This window comes from Alnus glutinosa, chromosome 5 (assembly GCF_958979055.1).
Source record: "Alnus glutinosa chromosome 5, dhAlnGlut1.1, whole genome shotgun sequence".
In the NCBI taxonomy this organism is placed as follows: Eukaryota; Viridiplantae; Streptophyta; class Magnoliopsida; order Fagales; family Betulaceae; genus Alnus; species Alnus glutinosa.
In genome coordinates this window covers 25195549-25215381 of record NC_084890.1, presented here as the reverse complement: position 1 = coordinate 25215381, position 19833 = coordinate 25195549, and the positions used below count along the sequence as shown (strand labels likewise).

The following is a 19833-nucleotide window of genomic DNA, read 5'->3' as shown; positions in this document are numbered from 1 at the left end:
CTGCAAAATAAATATACAAATAATTTATTTTTCATTTTGGAAAATAACAGTATTTTTTATATAAAAATAAAAATAACAAATTTCAATATAAAAATAATTTATTTTTATTGCGATTTCAAACACACCCTTTAACGTACGTTATCATTTGGATCAAATCAAGGACCTAAAAATGAATAGGGAGAATCAATTTGCCGAAATCGTTATATTATTATAATATAATATAATGATCTATTATTTCATTTAAGAGAAAAATATATATATTATTTGTTTGAAAAAAAAAAACAATTTTCAAATTAACTCACCGCCAAAAATAAGTTCTTCCTGAATCAGCATTCAATCGACGTCGTTTATGATGCCGTAGCAATCTGATATAATTTTCTATTATTATTTTATTTTGACATCAATTAGGTATAAATTGGATGATATTCATATTTAGGGTAAAAAAGAAAAGAGGAGCTCTTGGAGGACGAAAGAAATGTTCCGCAGTTGTGGACGGCGTCATTTCGGGTTCAATCTCGGTAGAGGAATGAGAAAAATTCTTTGGATTCTCCATTCGTTGAGGAGGAAGCGGAAGTTGATGAGGAAGAGGAGGGCTGCGGATGGCGGCGACCCTCCACTGGAAGCAGGGGTCGCTGGTATTGAGGGTGCGGGCAATGATTTGCCCGCAGCGGAACCTGTTCCGGCAGAACCGGTCGCTTCCGGCGACGATCTGTCTCTGTCGGCTGAGGAAGTAGGCCCGATTGAGGGTGCCGGCAATGATGTTCCTGCAGTGGAACCTGTCGGCGAACTTCCACTGGAAGCTGCCACGGCCAGTTCGGACACTGCCACAGCCAGTTCAGACACTGCCACGGCCAGTTCGGACACTTCCAGCGACGACGTTAGTGCTGAAAGTGGATTGGCCACTGCCAGCGACGACATTGGTGCTGGAAGTTATGCTCTTCCTATGGAACCAGTTTCGGGGGCATTGAGTTCGACAGATTGTGAAACTTTTAGAGTCACATCCCTTGATGAAGTTAAGGTGTTGGAGTCAAATTTGAAGGATTCGCAGAAGCCTTGGAAGGTTTTTTTTGCAAGTTCACTTAATGTGGAAGAAAAAGAATCTATTGTTTTCTATTGCCAAATTGCGAGTGTGCAGTATGAAGAGATTGGTGAGGCAAATCTGGAGGAGAACTCGGATGCAGAGATTAAGATCTTGGTGGAGGAGGATGAGTCGACAGGTTCTAACTAGTATGTGCCCTACTTTTGTTGACTAATGTGCTTGATGATATTTCGGTGTTTTAGATTTTATATTGGATACTGGTTTGTCAATAATTGTCATTTTTTAAATGGTTATCTGAATTGTTTTATCCTGTTGTATTTTTGTTTTAAAAGAATGTGTGATGTTGATCATGACAAGAACAAGATAATTAGTAATTTACTTTGATCAGATGTACTGTGGTTGTTGGGTGTGTTTGTTTCTCTTGTTAAAATACCTTGATTAATTTTCTTTCTTCTTCTTCAATTCAATGTTTGGTATGACGGTTTTGATCTACTGCTGAGAATATGCAAAAAGAATTAAGTACTAGCCTTGAATCTAAAATTTGGTTGGTGAGTTTCTGATTTTTAAGATTCTTGTGGGTGGTTTATTTTACTAAAGTTATGAGTGTTGTTGATCCAAATCACTTTGGATGGTAGAATGAGAGGTTGTCTTTCCAGTTTGCAAGTAGCTGGTAATTTGGATATTATGTAAGACCTTCTAGCAGTATTTTAAATATATCAATTCAGCTGTAGTGATCTCTCCCTCTTTGCTTGAAAATGTTTTCTGTCATCTTATGTATATCATACTTTTGTCTTTTGTTCTTATAAAGCTCACCTGGCATGCATAACCAGTTAAGTTGAAGTAAATATGGGCTACATTTAAAATTAGCAAGATGAATTTTACTAAGTTGATAGAAGTTGGCTGAATCAAACAATGTGTGTGGCTGTTGATAGGGAGTCGGATGAGCTGGCAACCCCAGGCCATTTTCTATTATGTTTATTTATGGGTTGGGAAGATCTGATTGCTAGTGGATGTAATATGTTGCATGTTAATGTTAATGGGGGCTTACTTGCTTTGATTGTTAAGCACCTAGGGGGCGTTTGATGATGATTTACTAGAGCGGTAGTCTCATTTTGGATAAGGGATCATGGTCCTTTCTAAGTCTAACATGAACCTTTTTTTTTTTTTGTTCCCTGTTTGTTGTTGCAGGCTAGGTCTCATTCACGGCAATGCATCCTTTGATCGACTTTTGAGATTGCCATGTACAGTTTCTCCTATCATTTTACTTGCATAGTCCTATACTTGTATTTTCTTGAACTAAAAATAGAAGGGGTGTTATAAAACAAACAACCCTCCTTTGGAGATTGAATGGTGTCATCTTTCTTTTATGTTTTCTTTTTTGGGTTCATGAAGACGGCAAAGCGATTTGTAAGACGTTGATGTTTTGGACACACGAACGCTGTCAGACACTATTTTAGTGTGAGAGGAAGTGTTTCTTGAATAGAAAAACAGACAATGTGTTAGAGATTAAGGTTGAGGATTGAAAATCATACATCTGAAATTGTAATCTTTGTGTTCTTGGAGGTTCAGGTTCTTTGAAATACCTTACCATCAATTTCCATTCTTTTACTGAATTACATTCATAATCCATATTTTTCATTACCCAAATCACACAAATAAACCAAAAATATACAACATCGTTACACTGATCCTGCAATTGCAATGTAATCTCCTATGTACTCCACAAATTCTGGTAGTTGGTTTTATTTGTATGCAATCTTTATTGTTTTAATTTGTGACCAAAAATATGCACCTCCAAGATACTCTGTTGCCTCATAGGGAGGCTCCTTTCCACCATTTTGCTTCCTTTAGAACTTTTGAGATTTTTAACTTACTCTTTCTTGACAAAGGGGAGTAGCAATAGATCCCAGATTGTTAAATTTCAGGCTCGTGATGATGTTTTAAGGGCTATTAAAAAACAAACTTGCTACTTCGGCTTTGTGACATATTTGTGGAATGTAGCATTAGTCTTGATATAATATAATGGACTTAGGGAACACAATCATAATTGGCCCAGGAAGCATAGGCCAAGCAATATTTGGAAGTCCAAAGTTTGTACGGGCAGGCTTATATCATATAGAACTTTTGAGAGAATGAGTCTATTAGGGGCACACAACTAAAGGGGGTTTAAATGGGTTAGGGTTGTTTGCAATAGTCTCAAGAATTAGGGTTGTAAGACTCCAAAATAAGCTTGGATTTCAATTAATGAAAAATTGGATATTTTTGATGAAAATACCCCGATAAAGTCGGCCAGCATTAAGGAGACTTTAAAATTCTACTTTTCAATTTTATATTAAAACCAAAAATCATGCTAACACCTTGCCAAAACATGGTAAAAATGCATACGATAAAAATTTAATGAGAATTATGCACTAAGGTTCCTTTTTTTTTTTTTTTTTTGGCATCAAATATTTTCTGAAAAATATATTTATTTTTTTTTTATATATATTTTTCGGTGTTTGGTGCGATCGAAAATAATAGTTAAACCAAAAATATTTTTGGAAAATAATTTCTATTTTTAAATTTTGTAAATCATTTTTCGAGTTTGAGTTTTTCTCAAACAGTCAGACCACTACGAAGCCAACATCGGACTACTGCCAGTCTAATATCCCGAACATTTATTAGGATTAAGTATAGCATCAATAGTCCTCAATGGGTAGCTCAATTAGCTGAGGACCACCCCTCATGAAGCGGAGGTCACTAGTTTAAATCCCCCTTCCCCTCTTTGTGTGGACATGTCAAAAAAATAAAAAGTAAAGCACCAATTATTGTTGATAATAAATTAAGACTATATTTAAAAGTAATACAAATTTTTTGCCTTAAACCTAACGTTTGACATTTCAGTACATATGATAAAAATTTAATGAGAATTATGCAATAAGGTTCCTCTTTCTTTCTTTTTTTCTTTTTTTTTGGCATCAAATATTTTCTATATATATATATATATATATATATATATATATATATATATATATATATATATATATATATATATATATATATATATTTTATATATATTTTTCGGTGTTTAGTGCGATCGAAAATAATAGTTAAACTGAAAATATTTTCGGTTTAACCAAAAAAGCTTCTTTAGTTTCAAAAAATCATTTCCATTTTTAAATTTTGTAAATCATTTTTTGATTTTTAAATAGCCAGACCATTGTTAGACCACCACCAAGCCAGCACTGGGCCACTGCCACTCTAATACCCCGAACATTTATTAAGACACCATACTTGTTTATGTCATTGATGCGGTAACATCAAACAATGTTTTATTTGGGTAGTCTCTGGATATATGATGGGCCACTGCCACTCTAATACCCCGAACATTTATTAAGACACCATACTTGTTTATGTCATTGATGCGGTAACATCAAACAATGTTTTATTTGGGTAGTCTCTGGATATATGATAATTGAGTTGTCTTCTACTTGTCACCCATGTTTCAAGTAAACCAAAGGTGGGGAGCATTTTCTTCTTTTTTGCCGGCCACCCATTTTCTTCTTCTTTTTTAATTTTTAAAACATTATATTGTGCCATTCCTTCTGGCACCTATTTTCTTCCTTTTTTTTTTTTTTTTAATTAAAATTTTTAAAATTTTAGTTTTAAATTAATAGTTTTTTAAAATTTCTTTATTTATTTTTTAAAAATATAGTTTTTTTTATTAATGTTTTATTTTAATTTTTAAGAAAATAACGGTATTATAGGAATATTTGGATTAAAGTTGCCTCTTTGACACACTTTAATAATTTAATAAGTTATATTAATACACTTGAAAATCCAATAAACTATTTTAAGATGGCTGATTTTATATATATATATATATATATTCCCCTAAATATATTTTAATTTGTGTCCTGTTTGGTATAGAAACGGACACATCTTAAAAACCGTTCATCGAAAAAAAAAAAAAAAACCACACAAGACGAGGGGTAGTACATGTCTATTTATCCTTGCCGACTTGCCGTCTCTCTCTCTATACTTCTGCTGTCTCTCGGCAGATCATCGAAGGTGAAGCTTTTTTTCTTTTCTTTCTTTCTCTGCAACGGTGTGAGGCCCAGATCAACAAAGAAATCAGAAAGATTCAAAGTTTTGTGGGCTTGATACCACAACAGGAAATCCATAGCTCTAGGAAGGCCTTCGGCTCCAGGTATGACCTGTATTCTATCTTCTTGTCTGTTGTTTGCAGTAAGCCAAATTCCCAACTTTCATATTTGGTTATTCATCATCTTTTTCTTTTCTTTTTTTAATGATTTTTTGGTGATTCATCCTTCTGCATTAGAGTCCTTGATTCATAGTATTAGATTTTAGTGATAAAGTTGGCTGCTTTTGGCTCTGCATTCAGTGTTACGGACTGAATCTTATCTTTTTTGCCCTTTGGAGTAACATTGACTGAACCCTAAAGTTTTTAGCCAGAGAGCAGTGGATGATCATGAAGCGGGAACGGGAGGAAATACGGCCTGAGGGCCCCAATAATTGCATCCCCAAGTTTTGTTTTGGATTTTCTGTGCCAGAGGTATCTATCTATTATTTTATATGCTGCACCTGTTTGTTTCTTATAGAGACAGATATTGAAAACTTGAAACATGGGAAATTCGAATTCCAAGTCGCCATAGCTTTTTATAATTATGCAATTTTACTAAATTTTATGGAACAATTTCATGAAAGGTGAGACCTTTCTCTATAATAATAATGTCAGCTAATCGAGAGCTTCATTGCTCTTCATTATCAGATTGACAAGATAATGGAGGACCGGTTGCCAACAAACCAAAAATCCAAACTTAAGTGGCCACAATCTCAGGCCAAGACGTTGCTTGGTGTAAGTTTAAGTTTTTGATATATTTCTATGCAATCCACATTATATTAAACACTCTAAATTGTTTTGTTTTGTTTTTTTTTTTTTTTGGCTTTATTAATAACAAAGACGTACCTTTACTTTGGAATCTTGTTTATGTTATTTTGTGTGCACACAGATTGACAATGCCCCAGAGGCTGATCTGACTGGTAGATTGCCGGTGGATATTCTTTCTTCTATAATATCATTAAACTCATTGAGGGAGGCTGCCACTACTAGTATCCTTTCAAAAAGATGGAGATACATTTGGAGGACCTCTTCTAATCTTGACCTAGATGCCAAAAACATGCTTGGACATTTTTTATACTTGGACCATTTCAAAAGGCAGCCTACTCTGTGGAAACAGAAGCAAAAGGGAAGATTTGTTAGATGGGCCAATCATATTCTAGAACTCTATGTCGGCAAAAACGTAGATTCCGTCAAGGTTGAGTATCCGTTGGGTAGTGATCATGGTTGCGACGTTGATCGATGGATTCAATTTGCAATTGATATGCAAGTTCAAAAGCTTGACATCAACCTGTTAGACGATCATTTGTCAGACTTGTATCATGAGCTCTATAAATTTCCATATTGGCTATTTGCTCAAGCAGGGAAACGGCCAAAGATAAAACATTTGTCTTTGAATTTTTGCAGCCTGAGTATTCCAGAAAATTACAATGGCTTGAACTCCCTTTCATCCCTCACATTGAAAAAGACAAGTTTAAATCAAGAGGATGTGGATAACATTTTGTCTAGTTGCCCATCTTTAGAATGGTTTAGTATAAGCGAATGCCGTTGTCCATTTCGTTTAAAATTATCTAGTGGATGTCGGTTTCTCAGGCTGAGGCACTTGAGGATATTTCGTTGCGAGCCTTTAGAAAGAGTTGAAATTCATGATGCCATAGGTATTGCATCAATTGAGTATGACGCAAAGATGTTTGGGCAGGTCTTGTTAAAGAACAGTGCAGAACCTGTTAGACTATGTGTGACTTTGCAGTCTAATCGTAGAACTTTGCAGTCTGATCGTAGAACTTTGCAGCCTGATCCTAGAACTCAAATAACATATGTCCTTAGCACACTTGCAAAAGACTTTCCTCTAGTTGAAACTTTATTAGTGTCCACTCCATTTGTCCAGGTATTGCCACAGCAAAAATTTTAGTTGAACTTTTTGTCATCATTTTTTAACATCATGTCTTTAGTTAATCATTTCTTTCCATTGTATTTCAGGTTGATTTAATACCTAAGCCCTTAACCACATTTACTAGACTCAAGCAATTGAAGCTATTAGGTGTACGATTTAGAAAAATCTTGCTGGACCTGACCTCTGCTTTTTTGGAGGCGGCTCCATCATTGGTTGAACTTGAGATGGATGTAAGTTATCTTCTATATCAAGCACATTTTTATTTTATTGTTGACCTGCACCGGGCCTTTTGTTCCCTGGAACTTTGTACAATCTCTTTATTTTTATTTTTTTGCTTTTGATACGTTATTAAACTAAGATTTGTATGATTGTTTACCCCTTTTTAAGCCATAAGCTCCATTTTATGTTTTCAAACAAAATATTAGTTGGAGCAGTCTTTAGACTTGGATAAATATTGGGTGTTTTGTGACCTGATTAATGGAAGTATTCCTTTTAAATTTAAACTTATCAAAAAAAAAAAAAATACTTATCAAAAAGATATTTATTACACTTTTCTTTACACCATTGTTTGAAAGATTTTCTTTTTAAACGCAAATATCACCTATTGTTTCTACGACGCCAGGAAGGATTTGTCACCGAGATATTTTTATGTTATAATTTCAAATGCATTTTGCATTCAATTTTTTTGGAAAGATTCGGGATTGGAGAGTGGAAATGATTGCCAGTAATTTAACTATTGTTTGACAAAATTTAGGTTAAAAAAGAACCTGGTTTACTACTTGCTTTGAGTAAATTTTTTCAGAATGTAGTTATCCACCTATTGTTTTGTATGATATTAACAAGAATTTGGAGTGAAAGTATATATAGGATGGTTTCTATACTTTATATATTCACATTCACTAGTTTCTTCTAGGCAAGAGATTTTGACAAGTGAACAGAAAGAGTTGTTAGTGATGTTATTGTTATCTAAGAGTTGAAAAGATATTATGTGAGAGGCTTATGCTCTATGCCATTAGTGATTATTAGCCTTTGGAAATCAGTCTCACTTGGTTTTAATGTACAATTTTTTGTCTTGAATTCAAAACATGATATATTTGACTATTTGCTTTTTAGGTTTGCAGCTTGATGCTTCTGATTGTAATGATTTGTGGACGACTTTTTTTTTTTTTTTTTTTTTTTGTGATTAACTCTCATATTGTTATATATATGAGACAACATGTACTCATGTTTTGACTATCTTGGAAATATCCTTCTGATTGTGACATGTCATTCAAAATAATTAATACCTTGCTTAAAAATCAACGATTTTTGTTTTGTTCTTTCTTGTTTTTAGCTCCATCTTCCCTGCAGTGAGGAAGAACGGATAAAGCGCCTAAAGATAATAGAAGGAGCAGATTACAGAGAGCACAAAAAGATACCTCTTAAAGAATATTGTCAACATCAGCGTCTCAAGAAAGTGGAGCTACGTGGTTTTTATGCTTCTCCAATTGAATTTGACCTTGCCGTACTTCTGCTAAAAAATGCTATTGTGCTTGAGAAGATGAGAATTGTTCTAGAAATAACACCTTATTTAGGCGACGGTGAATGCTGTGTTATGGAGATATCCAAAACTAAAATCGAGCTAGAGCGAATTCTCAAAATTCTGGGTCCGGAGGTGCCATCTACAGTTAATTTAGTACTCGAGTGATCTTTCTTGTTATTATTTTCGTGGGGGGAAATATGTTCTTCCTGTGAAAATTTTCGTGGAAGAAAACGATGAATATTTATTGTGCAGTTCAGATGATGATTTATTTCTGAATAATGATAAGGATGATTGTATTGTTACTGTTTTGTAGAGATTTTAGAACACCATAGGAGATTTATGCAAGTAAAAACAAGAAACCCTAGTTGTTGAAGCATGCAGCTTAGTTATATCTGGATTCTGGACTATAAGAATGATGAAAGGAAGTTGGGCTCATTCATTTCTTCACAATCTAAATACAGGTAATCTCCTCCACTTCAAATTCATTTCTTCTTCACAATAATAAAGATTAATGCATTGCTCAAAATAGATATAATTACCTTGATTATATCCCCACCAGCTCATTTAACTTGATTTATAATAAAACATTTTGAGTGGAATATCTAAAAATAATAAAAATTATTTCTCATGTGAATCTCATTGATCCATTTATTTATAGATTTATGCGGGTTACTTGTGGATTAAGCGAGTTGATCCAAAATTAACCAATTCATTAATCGTGTCTAAACGGATCGACTTGGTTTGACCTGAATTCTATTTTACTAAACTTTAATATACAAATTTTGTTTTGAATTTGTGTTAAAACTTTAATCTACATATATTTAATATATAAAAAAATATAAGTGACCCATAAAACATATATGGACAATTAATTCTCATAGAGTAGAGGTTAGCATATTTTATCGAAATCTAATTATAGGTAATCTGTAACATATGAGTACCCTAACCTATATATATGCATTTTAGAAAAATTTTATTTTTACTACCCTTATATAATATTAGTTAATATAAAAAATCAAAATTAAAAAAAAAAAAAATCAAAATGATGCCGTTTTATGTAGGTTTTCCATAAAATGAAAATATCAAAATAGGTTTCATCATATTCGAGAAGAGACACGAGAGATTGGATGGGAACAGAGTTTTGGGTTGTTTGGGATCCTGATGGTGCTAGGCTTGTCATGACCAAAATACCATGAATAGGCCCCAATGGTCATATATAAAAAGTGGTTCTCAATTGCCGATTATGGGTTATAATAACGGTATAAGTAGAGCGGTTGTGATTATTAAAATTCAATAATCGCATTAGATAGTTGCGGTTAACGGCTAGAACTAACTATGGTTAATTGTAACGGCTTGTATAAGCCTAACTTTAGCTGCTTGTCTTGGGAAGGCTTTCTTCACATGAATCACATGCCTTTTAAGACTTTGGCCCCGTTTGAAAACCACTTCCCCCTCACCTCCCCTTTCTTTCACTTCTCCCAAAAAAACATCAACTTCAAAATATTCTTAACTTTTTTCACTTTTTATATCACATCAACACTTTCTTATTACTTTTTAAATAAAAAACTCACTACAATACAAATTTTTCTTCACTTTTCCATATAAATTATTTTAACTTTATATCACATCAATTTTAATTTTTAATCGTTAAAAAAAAAAAAACAAAGAGAGGGGGGAGAGTAAGGGGGTTTTCAAACGGGGCCTTTGTTACATGCGTATTAGTGTATAGCTAACAAAACCTCCGTATCATTAAGGGGGCAGATTTTGTAGTGGTTGTTTGTTGCAAAATTATTTTCCTTTCTTGTATTAGATTTTATATTGATCTAATGGTATATTTATAAAGTAATGCTAGAAATTATATTTTTTGAGTAATGCTATTTAATAGACTGTTATATGACTGTCATGTAATTTGATAATATATCATTGAAAATTAAGCCATTGGATCAGCACTTATAAAAACAAAACCAAAAATATTAAGGGGTGATTTTCACTATCACGTCATATCAATTGTATTGCAGTCATATAACAATCGAGGACTAAATAGCATTACTCTATATTTTTATCCCACAATACTGACGTTGCAGTCCCAACCAATCCTTGGATCAGTCCTTAATAAAAGAAAAATCAAGAGTTAATTATTGGGACTGCCACATAAGCATTGTAAGATAGTTAAATTAAAATATAGTATATATATATAGCATTACTCATATATATTATCACATTATTTAAAATTTTAAATGACGCGTAACACCATATTTAAAAGATATGGAAGTACGGAACCATGTACTAGATTGGAACCATGTACTAGATTAGATGCAACAAAATAAAATATTAATTATAAATATATCAATTTCAAGTGAAATAGAGACAATCTACCCAAAAAAAATCACCATTTTCAATTACAATGTTAGGAAGAACAACCCAAAAGGCTCTTTCTTTCTTTCTTTCTTTCTTTTTTTTTCTCCTTCTGTATTACACCCTTTTCTTCCTTTCAGCTTTTGTTAAACTAGCGTAAGATAGAATAGAAACCTTTTTGAAAAAGTATGCGTTAATCCGGAGTAATGCTACACATCATCCCCTTGTCCTCCTTTTGTCACCCCAAAATTGATGTGGCTCTTAAAATCGCCATTGGATCAAAATCCAATTGTAATCTATCATAAATCCAATGGTAATTTTAAGAGCCACATCAATTTTGGGGTGACAAAATGAGGACAAGAGGATGATGTGTAGCATTACTCGTTAATGCGTTATATATAAAACCATTCAATCAATCAATCAATCTTGAAGAGTCTAGATAGAATAGAAAAATAAATACAAAATAAAAAACGGATGAGGAAAATATAATAAGACAAATAAAGCATATTAACAAGAATCTTAGAGAAGCAAAAGGAACAGAAAAGTGATCAGGTGTTTGAAAATTATTATTCTTAATCACATAAATAGACTAATTAACTAACGAGTATTATATATATCAAATAGAATACTCCAATATTCCAATTTCAATGAAAAATAGCATCTGTTTTTAAGTCAGAGATTATTATCATTTGAGCAAATGAAGAACTTGATTATATTCCGCCATTGTTGGCTTCTAAAATGTTGAAGGAAGCCATAATTAATTACCTTTCAAATGCTTCTTGCAAAGTTGACTTTGGTGCATGCAAATCATGTATATGATGAATATTTCATATATACTTGATGTTGCAACTGCTAAGAGTTGAATATATCAACTTTTTTAGTTTTTATTTTTTAATTCTTCTTCCAAGGAGTACTATAAATATTATGCAACGGTAACATCTCAAAATAGATAGAGGAAATATGGCTGCAAGCAACAAAGTTGGTGCAATATATCTTCTCATTTTGTGTAGTAAGCTTCTGCTCCTATTCAATTTCTGATATCTTGATTTATCTTCTCTTTTGTTAGTTTAGCTTGTACTTTTTTCTCTGTTGATTTTTTTTGTTTGATAATCTAGTGTCCATAGATGACATAACAATGACAAGATGTATCTCATTCCACTAAGTGCAAACTTTTGCATGCAAAAAATTCTAACAAAATGTTACACGCGCGGCTCTCTCATGTCAGTCATAATCAAATTTTATCATTTAGTGGCCGACATGATCATAAGCGTCACGTGAACTTACAAACTTATTTTCTCAGGTGCAATTCTACTAAGCGTGAATCCAGCAACTGTGAGGGCAATAGTATGCCCTAATGTATGCATGGACTATGCAGGGTATATGACCTGCCCATCTTCGGGCAGTAAGCAACTCAATCCGCCTTGCAATTGCTGCTATGCTCCAAAGGGCTGCACCATTTATCGTGCTTCTGGAACTCCAATCTGTACTGCCACTGGGGCTTGAATAGTTGAAGGGATTGGTGGACAAGATCCGATGTTAAACATGTTTGCTGGAAGTTATGTTTGGTTTGCAACATAAAGTTATCTGTGTGTTGTTACAGAGACACAAAGATCTTTGTGCTGTTGTATTATCTTTTTGTATTTGTACTGCCTATATGAATCAACCCTTTAGCGGTTTGTATCTAGCTTGTTCAATCAAGTTTTAGCCTTTTGTGCTTTATGTGTGCACTCATGTTAATTCAATGTGTTTCCTTTTGTTTTGTTTTTTTTTTTTTTTTTTTTTGTCTCAATTTCTCTAACATTTTCTCTAAAACTTTGGCTTAAGATTGTTTGAGCACGTTCTGTTAACTCACCAACAAGTGAGGCCCAACATGTGATTTTTTTTTTTTTAATAAATAAATAAATCAATTTCATTCAAACTAAACCAAATTAAATACAACTTAGACTAGAGATAGGGACACAAGAAAACCCTGTACAGAAACACAAAACTCCAAAACAGAAACTGAAAATTACATCAGTACATTAACATTGAGATTCCAGTTTTGACAAAGATTGAAGTTCTCCCTAGACCTTTTGAATCCCCCTTTCCTAAAATTCTGGAATGGACCTCCCAAATAATCACCTTTAAAACCTGTTTCTTTGTTTTTGGTTGACTTTTATTCTTAAACTCCTTTCTAGCACGCCACATATTATAGACAGTAGAACTCAAGACTAATCTGCTCAGCACATCAACCATGGACTTCGACTTCCAACTTCCAACTTCTACATCCCAGCCCAATCACATCCTACCAAGAGGAAGGTAGATAAGAAACCACACTGAAAAAAGAAAAAAAATGATCTCGACTTTCCATACTACTTACACAGAAAAGGGGGATAAGAAACAATGTCCGGACATGCACCAAAAAGTTTGCTTCTTGGAACTCCTGCCCGAACGGACCCTGTTGCGGTGTTGCCTATCTGGACGAGCTTGTCAAAAGGCCACTCTCTGGAGTTCTTGTTCGGACAGAAAAAACCTATTGTATGGACAGTCTCCACAGAATATAATAAGTTGAAGCAGGAAATACACTGTCAATATCCAAAACATGAACTGAAGAAGAGGGAGACACTAATACAATGTCCGGAGCAAAAGTCTCAACAACTGTCAACTGGATCAAACCAAGTAAATACACAAGACAAAATCCAAAACTACCAACAATTACATAAATACAAAAGAAAATACAGAAAAAAATAAAAAAATAAAAAAATCAGCAAGCATCGGCGGAAAATCGGCGGAAAATCGTCGACCTTCCAATTCTCTTTTAAGTTCTCAAGTCTTCTAACGCCTGATTTTTTACTCTAACTCTGTTACTGTCCGAAAGTTGGGAAAAGTTGAGGGATGAGTTGGAATTCAGTAAGTGTAATTAAAACTACATGTAATGCTGAGCCGATCAGTAAGAAATATTGAACTTTATGAATAATAAATCATTCTTTAACATTTGAGTAATAAGGGAACAAAATGTTCAGTGATAATGAGGTTTCATCTTTCATCAAATCGCTCTTTAATGTTTAAAATTTGGGTTAAATACATCTGATTCCTTGTGGTTTAAATATTTTATTTTTTGCTTCCTATGATTCTTTTTGTATCGTAGATGGTACCTTGTTTATGGTTAAAGACGGAGATGGTATATCCATTCAATTTCTGTCCAAAAATTCACGGAAGTCCACATTACTGGCCTTAAAAAAATTGGCATGTGTACCTATGTCTAATTAAAAATAATAAATGTTTTTTTTTAAACAAAACTTTAAAACTTTATAAATTAAAAAAAATAAATAAATAAAGAAGGGTAGCTCGAGTAACCCCCATGGCCGATCTGGAGGGGGCCGAACCACCCATATTTCCCTTGGGGGTGGCTGAAAGAGCAAAGTGGGGGTAGCTCGGCCATCCTCATTTGGCCTGGGGGTGGTTTGGCTACCCCAAACCAGTTCGTCACCCCAAAAAAAGAAAGAAAGAAAAAAATTTGTCTTAGGGTTTGGCTCTTGAGGTGACCGTCTGGCCGAACAACCCTCATTGCCGCCTATGGGGGTTGTTCGCTCGCCCCAAGACCGGCCGATCTGGGGCGGCCAAACCTACCCCCAAGCCAAACGAGGGTGGCCGAGACACCCTCAAGGCTCTTGGGGGTGGTTTCAGACACCCCATTTTGTCCAAAATGGTGGCTCGAGCCACCCCTCTATTTTATTTTATTTCTTTTCAAACAAATTTCTTAATGTTTTTAATTGTTTAATTGTTTAATTGTTTTTATTTTATTTTTAATGGAGCATAGGACACGTGACAACTTTTTAAGGTGTTGACGTGAGACTTTCGTCAATTTTTAGATGAAAGTTGAACAGAAGTACCATATTTATTCTTTAGCCATAAACAAAGTACTATCTACAATATGAAATGAATCACAGTGGGCAAAAAGTAAAGTTTTTAAACCACATGGGACAAAAATGTATTTAATCCTTAAAATTTATCAAACCACTCCCTATGACTTACAATGTTATCAAATGACTCACTTCGTACCCTTTTAGTTAACTTTTTAACGATGATGAGGGGTGCATGGCCATCAAATTACGTCATGTCGAATAAAAATTAAATACGTGTTCAAACAATTCAATTAGTTAACTCACATTATATGCAAGTCGGATTAAGATTATCTTAAATTATTTACTTGAATTTGAAAGAATTTGGGCATGTATATGAGAGACTACTTATGGGACCCACCTGACAGAATAAATGTTTGGACAATTGATGTAGAACGAAATTTAATTACTAATATTTTCGGTGAAAATGAAAATAGAAAAGTATGTCAAAAATAATATTGGAGCAACACAGTTTGATTATAAATTTACATGTTCTTAGACAATGGAAGTATAAAATGAAAAACTTGACCGTCAAGTCAAGATTTTATTTTATTTTCTTATTTATAATTAAGACTTTATTTCATTTACGTACTAAGACTAGATTTGCTTTATTATTATTTTTTTCTTACTGGGATTAGATTTACTATTACTATTAGGACTATGTTTACTATTGCTACTAGGAATAAGTTTACTATTACTACTAGAATTAGGTTTACTTTTTCTACAAGTATTTATCTTCTATAAATAGGCTTGTTTATTATATAAAACTGAATCAATTTAATTATTATCAAATTAGAGACTTTTCTCTCAAATATTCTATGGAGTTTTATCTTTTTTTTTAGCCTGCCGGCTTGTTTTAATCTTTTTGGGTAGAAGAGGAAGACGCTTCTCCTTGCACAATCAAAGACGCTACTATTTGATTAGTTACCTTAATCTTCCGCTACGTTAACAGTTTTATTTTTATTTAGTCAGGTGGGTCCCATAAGAAGTCTCTCACAATCACCTTCCTGAATTCTCTCAAATTTAGACAAATAATTTGAGAAGATCCTAATCCATACACACCACACTAAACGCGATGATAGTTAGGCATAACTTAAAAATGATGACACATAAGCTAAAACCTAAAGAGAAAACTCCTATCGCTAAGCAGCCTAAGGTGTTTGATCGTGCTTCTACATCTTCAGTTCTCTCTCCCACAAGTTATCCACATACTCATTAGGGGTGGCAAAACAGATTGGCGTGTTGGGTTCAAGTCAACCTAGTTGACTCGTCAATTTGTTAGGGTCAACCCGAAACCGACACAATTAGCTAAACAGGTTGGCACTCTAAACCTAAACACTACACGTTTATGAGCTGGGTAACCCGACATGACACAATTGACCCTATTAGCTAACGGGTCATGCTAGGTTGACACGACCCGTCTGACTCGATCCATTTTATATATATATATATATATATATATAAACAAAGACCAATTTGCTATAAAATGAATAAAGAACCTAGAGGGATGCAACATGACTATTCATGCTTTTAAAAGATATTCATTAGGAGAATCAAATTATGGCCAACGAGTCTATGACTTTTAATTTGCTTATTCAAAAATCAGTCCATAGCTTTTAAAATATATTCATGTGACCGTTTGTTAGAGGTGTTGATGTGGACTTGTGTTAATTTTTGGACGGAAGTTGAACGGATGTACTATCTTCATTTTTAGCCATAAACAAAGTACTATTTATGATACGAAATAAATCACATGTGATAAAAAATAAAGTCGTTAAACCACGTATGAGTCAATCGTATTTAACCCTTTATTTTAGTGCCATATGTTTGACCGTCTATGGATACTTTTATTGGCCTTCATTTACTTCCATTACCTTTTTCCCCCTAAATTACATTGTCGTTGTTGTGCCTCTTTCTTAAGAGAAAAGTAGCAAAAGACATTTAAGGTAATTAATTTTTATTTATTTATTATTAATTAAAAAAATGCTATTTTTGCGAGGTCTTTATTTCTCTCAAACAACCTTTTAATGCTTTTTTTTTTTTTGAGGAATTTTCTTTGTTAGGGACTTTTAATGCCTTTTTTTTTTTTTTTGGGAGATCTTGTATTTTGGGGCTCAGGCACTTGCTTTTAGCTAGTTACCCCTTCAAGCCACCCCTATATCTAGTAGGGGAGACGGGATTTCGGTTCTGAATAAAAATTAATTAAAAACATTAAGAATATAATTAATGAAATAAATAATTCAAAAAAGGTTGCATCGACTTGTCCAAAAGTATAAAAACAATTTCAATTTTACGGCACCTTTTATACTCATTCTCTTACACATTTTTTTTTTGCAAATCTACCACTAAATTTATGGAACTCATATGTGGTTCCATAAACTTAATATTAGATTTACACATCTTTTGTACAGAAACAAGCAAGAGCATGAAACTAAACATTTATCTGTTAATGGACATGATGGGAGAGGATGAAATGGTCAAGTTTGGGTTGACTCGAACACATCTCATAGTCCAAGTAAAAGGACATGTTTTTTGTAATGCTTCCTTGTATTATTTGATCTTAATCAAACAAAATTGTGGTCATTCGAGATATGTTTAGTTTCATTTTCTTACACATCATTTCTCTATTTTTTTTTTTATAAGAGATGCCAATTTACATATGGAATCATAAGTGGGTTCCACAGATTCAATGATGATTTTTTAAAAGAGATCCGTAAGAGAATGAGAAATTCTAGATGTCATACCCATCCATGTCTTTATTGTGTCCCTCTAAAATTGATGTAACTTTTAAAATCACTATTAGATCAAAATTTAATAATGATCTATAATAAATTCAATGGTGATTTTAAGTTTTGGAGTGACACAAAAGAGACAGTATATGAATTCTAGCATTGCTTGTAAGAGAATAACATCAAACACATCTCATCAATAGAAGCATAAGAAGAAGTATAAAAGTTATACAACAATCATCTCTCTTTATTATTATATTAGCTCAATATTATAATATACTTGCTTCATATAATTTTGAAGTTCAAGGCTTAATAAAATATTATACATAATGACTGTATCAAGAACAACCCAAAAATAGAGAGAAAAAAAAAAAAAAAAAAATTATGCACGCCTGATGTTCCCGAAGCTGTTTCACATTGCTTCTACGTCTGCTTGATTTTGTATAAAAAAATTTAGTAGTCGCTCATCTAACTATTGCATTTTGATTTTCACAGTTGGAGAAATATTTGATTTTATTCTTTTATTTTTGTATAAAAAATGTACAAATTTATCGTTAAATCTATGAGATCACATCTAATTTTCACAAGTTCAATGATAAATTTACCAAAAAGATGTACAATAAAATAATACCAAAAAATCTCATTAATCTTAGTTATGCAAAAATAAAGCATATAATTAGGATAGGCGATTCGTTTGCGATTTGCCTTAGCAGTGTCGTAAGATATAGAGCCACTTGGTTAAGAGCATTCACAATGATCTCTTCATAATTTTTTTAAATTTAACTCTCAAAATCTACTTTAAGGGTTTTTGGGGAGTGATTGTGTACAACAATCATTATTCCTTTTTTAAACCATCAAACAACAAACTAGCTATAAATGTTTCTCTACTTTAAATAAATACTATTTTTTAATCATTCATAATAATATAGTCATATAAAGCAGTTTTTATTTATTAGAAAAAAATGGAGAACATTCGCACGGTTTGCAAAAAATATTATTAAAAGAAATTATAACGTTGTATTTTTTGCTCTTTATATTTAAAGAGAAAATCTAACAAATGTTAAGTTTAACATTTGCTAAAGAGTATGTTTTTTGGCCATTTTTGTAGTTTTTGTTAAAAATGTAGAGAAAAATTAAATATGAAAAGTCCATTGTGAGTGCTCTAAAGGATTATTTGAGCAAAAAAATGATAGCTCCATTCGAGTATGCCATACCACAATAGCTACTTTTCAGGAATCGGATTCTCTCAATTTCAAATGAAATGAATGTTATTCATTTTATGGTCAGGATTTAAAGTTAATGTATCTAATGGTGTACATGATTTCACATTATTTTAAATTTTAAAAGACGTGCCAACATTGACTTTATATACACTTTTTGAAGCACAAACTTCAAATTCTAACATTTCATTTAAATGAATAATATCCGTTTCATTAGATGATCCTATTCCCTATTTTCAAGTAGAAAAGACAACAAAATTTCACTCAGAACGGGAGAATATATACCACAATTTGTAAAATATTTTCTCTATTGCTTTTATTAATGGGATAATTGCACAGTTAGTCCCTGTGGTATGCCATAATTATTTTTCACTCTCTATGGTTTAAAAAGTGCATGGGAGGTCCCTGTGATATGCAATAATTACGTTTTACTCCCTGGGTCGATTTTCCGTCCACCATTTTGACAGAATCTGTTAACCCTATACGTCAGCGCCACGTGTCCCTAATAAGATGGCGACACGTGTCCATCTTCATAAAAAATATAAATTTATTAATAAATAAATAATTTTTTTTTTTAAAAAAAAAAACAAAAAAAAAAGAAGAAAAAAGAAAGAAAGTGAACTGGCAGCAAGGGGTGGCACGCGGCCACCCCCATCCCCCTTGCCACCTTTTGCCTTTTTTTTGTTTTTGTTTTTATTTTTTGAATTTGAATTTGATTTTTTTTTTCAAAAAAATAAGTATTTTTATTTATTTTTTAATAAATTTATATTATTTTATTAAGATGGACATGTCAGCGCCGTATGTTGCCAATAAGATGGCGACACATGGCGCTGACGTGGCATTTGACAGAATCTGTTAAAATTTTTAACGGAATTTGACTGTAGGGATCGATTTGTAATTATTGCATATCACAGGGACCTCCCATGCACTTTTTAAACCATAGGAAGTAAAAAATAATTATGGCATATCACAGAGGCTAACGATGCAATTATTCCTTTATTAATAATCACAAGACACTCTTTAAATAGAATACAATTAGATTAGGTAACACCTAAAGCGATAATAATTAAAAT

At 32.9% G+C, this 19833-nt stretch overlaps 2 protein-coding genes and 1 long non-coding RNA gene across 5 annotated transcripts; all 3 read left to right on the top strand.

Annotated features, from left to right (window-relative positions):
* Window positions 1–340: 340 nt before the first annotated feature.
* Window positions 341–2549, top strand: LOC133869540 (uncharacterized). Its single transcript, XM_062306568.1, has 2 exons — window positions 341–1227; window positions 2228–2549. Coding segments are annotated over exons 1-2 (753 nt in total). The 5' UTR covers window positions 341–475; the 3' UTR covers window positions 2229–2549.
* A 2452-nt stretch (window positions 2550–5001) lies between these two features.
* On the top strand, window positions 5002–8854 carry LOC133868768 (F-box/LRR-repeat protein 13-like). Of its 3 annotated transcripts, none has more exons than XM_062305767.1 (6): window positions 5002–5228; window positions 5495–5594; window positions 5811–5897; window positions 6052–7047; window positions 7140–7283; window positions 8387–8854. In XM_062305767.1, the coding sequence occupies exons 2-6, from the start codon at window positions 5505–5507 to the stop codon at window positions 8738–8740; spliced, it is 1671 nt and encodes a 556-aa protein (XP_062161751.1). In that variant the 5' UTR covers window positions 5002–5228; window positions 5495–5504; the 3' UTR covers window positions 8741–8854. The 3 variants fall into 3 exon arrangements, with proteins under 3 accessions (XP_062161751.1, XP_062161750.1, XP_062161752.1); XM_062305766.1 differs by having other exon boundaries at window positions 5491–5594; XM_062305768.1 differs by having other exon boundaries at window positions 5491–5594; window positions 8404–8460.
* A 2990-nt stretch (window positions 8855–11844) lies between these two features.
* Window positions 11845–12684, top strand: LOC133869705 (uncharacterized). Its single transcript, XR_009900503.1, has 2 exons — window positions 11845–11939; window positions 12231–12684. It is a non-coding gene; the product is annotated as an uncharacterized LOC133869705 (long non-coding RNA).
* The last annotated feature ends 7149 nt before the right edge of the window (window positions 12685–19833 follow it).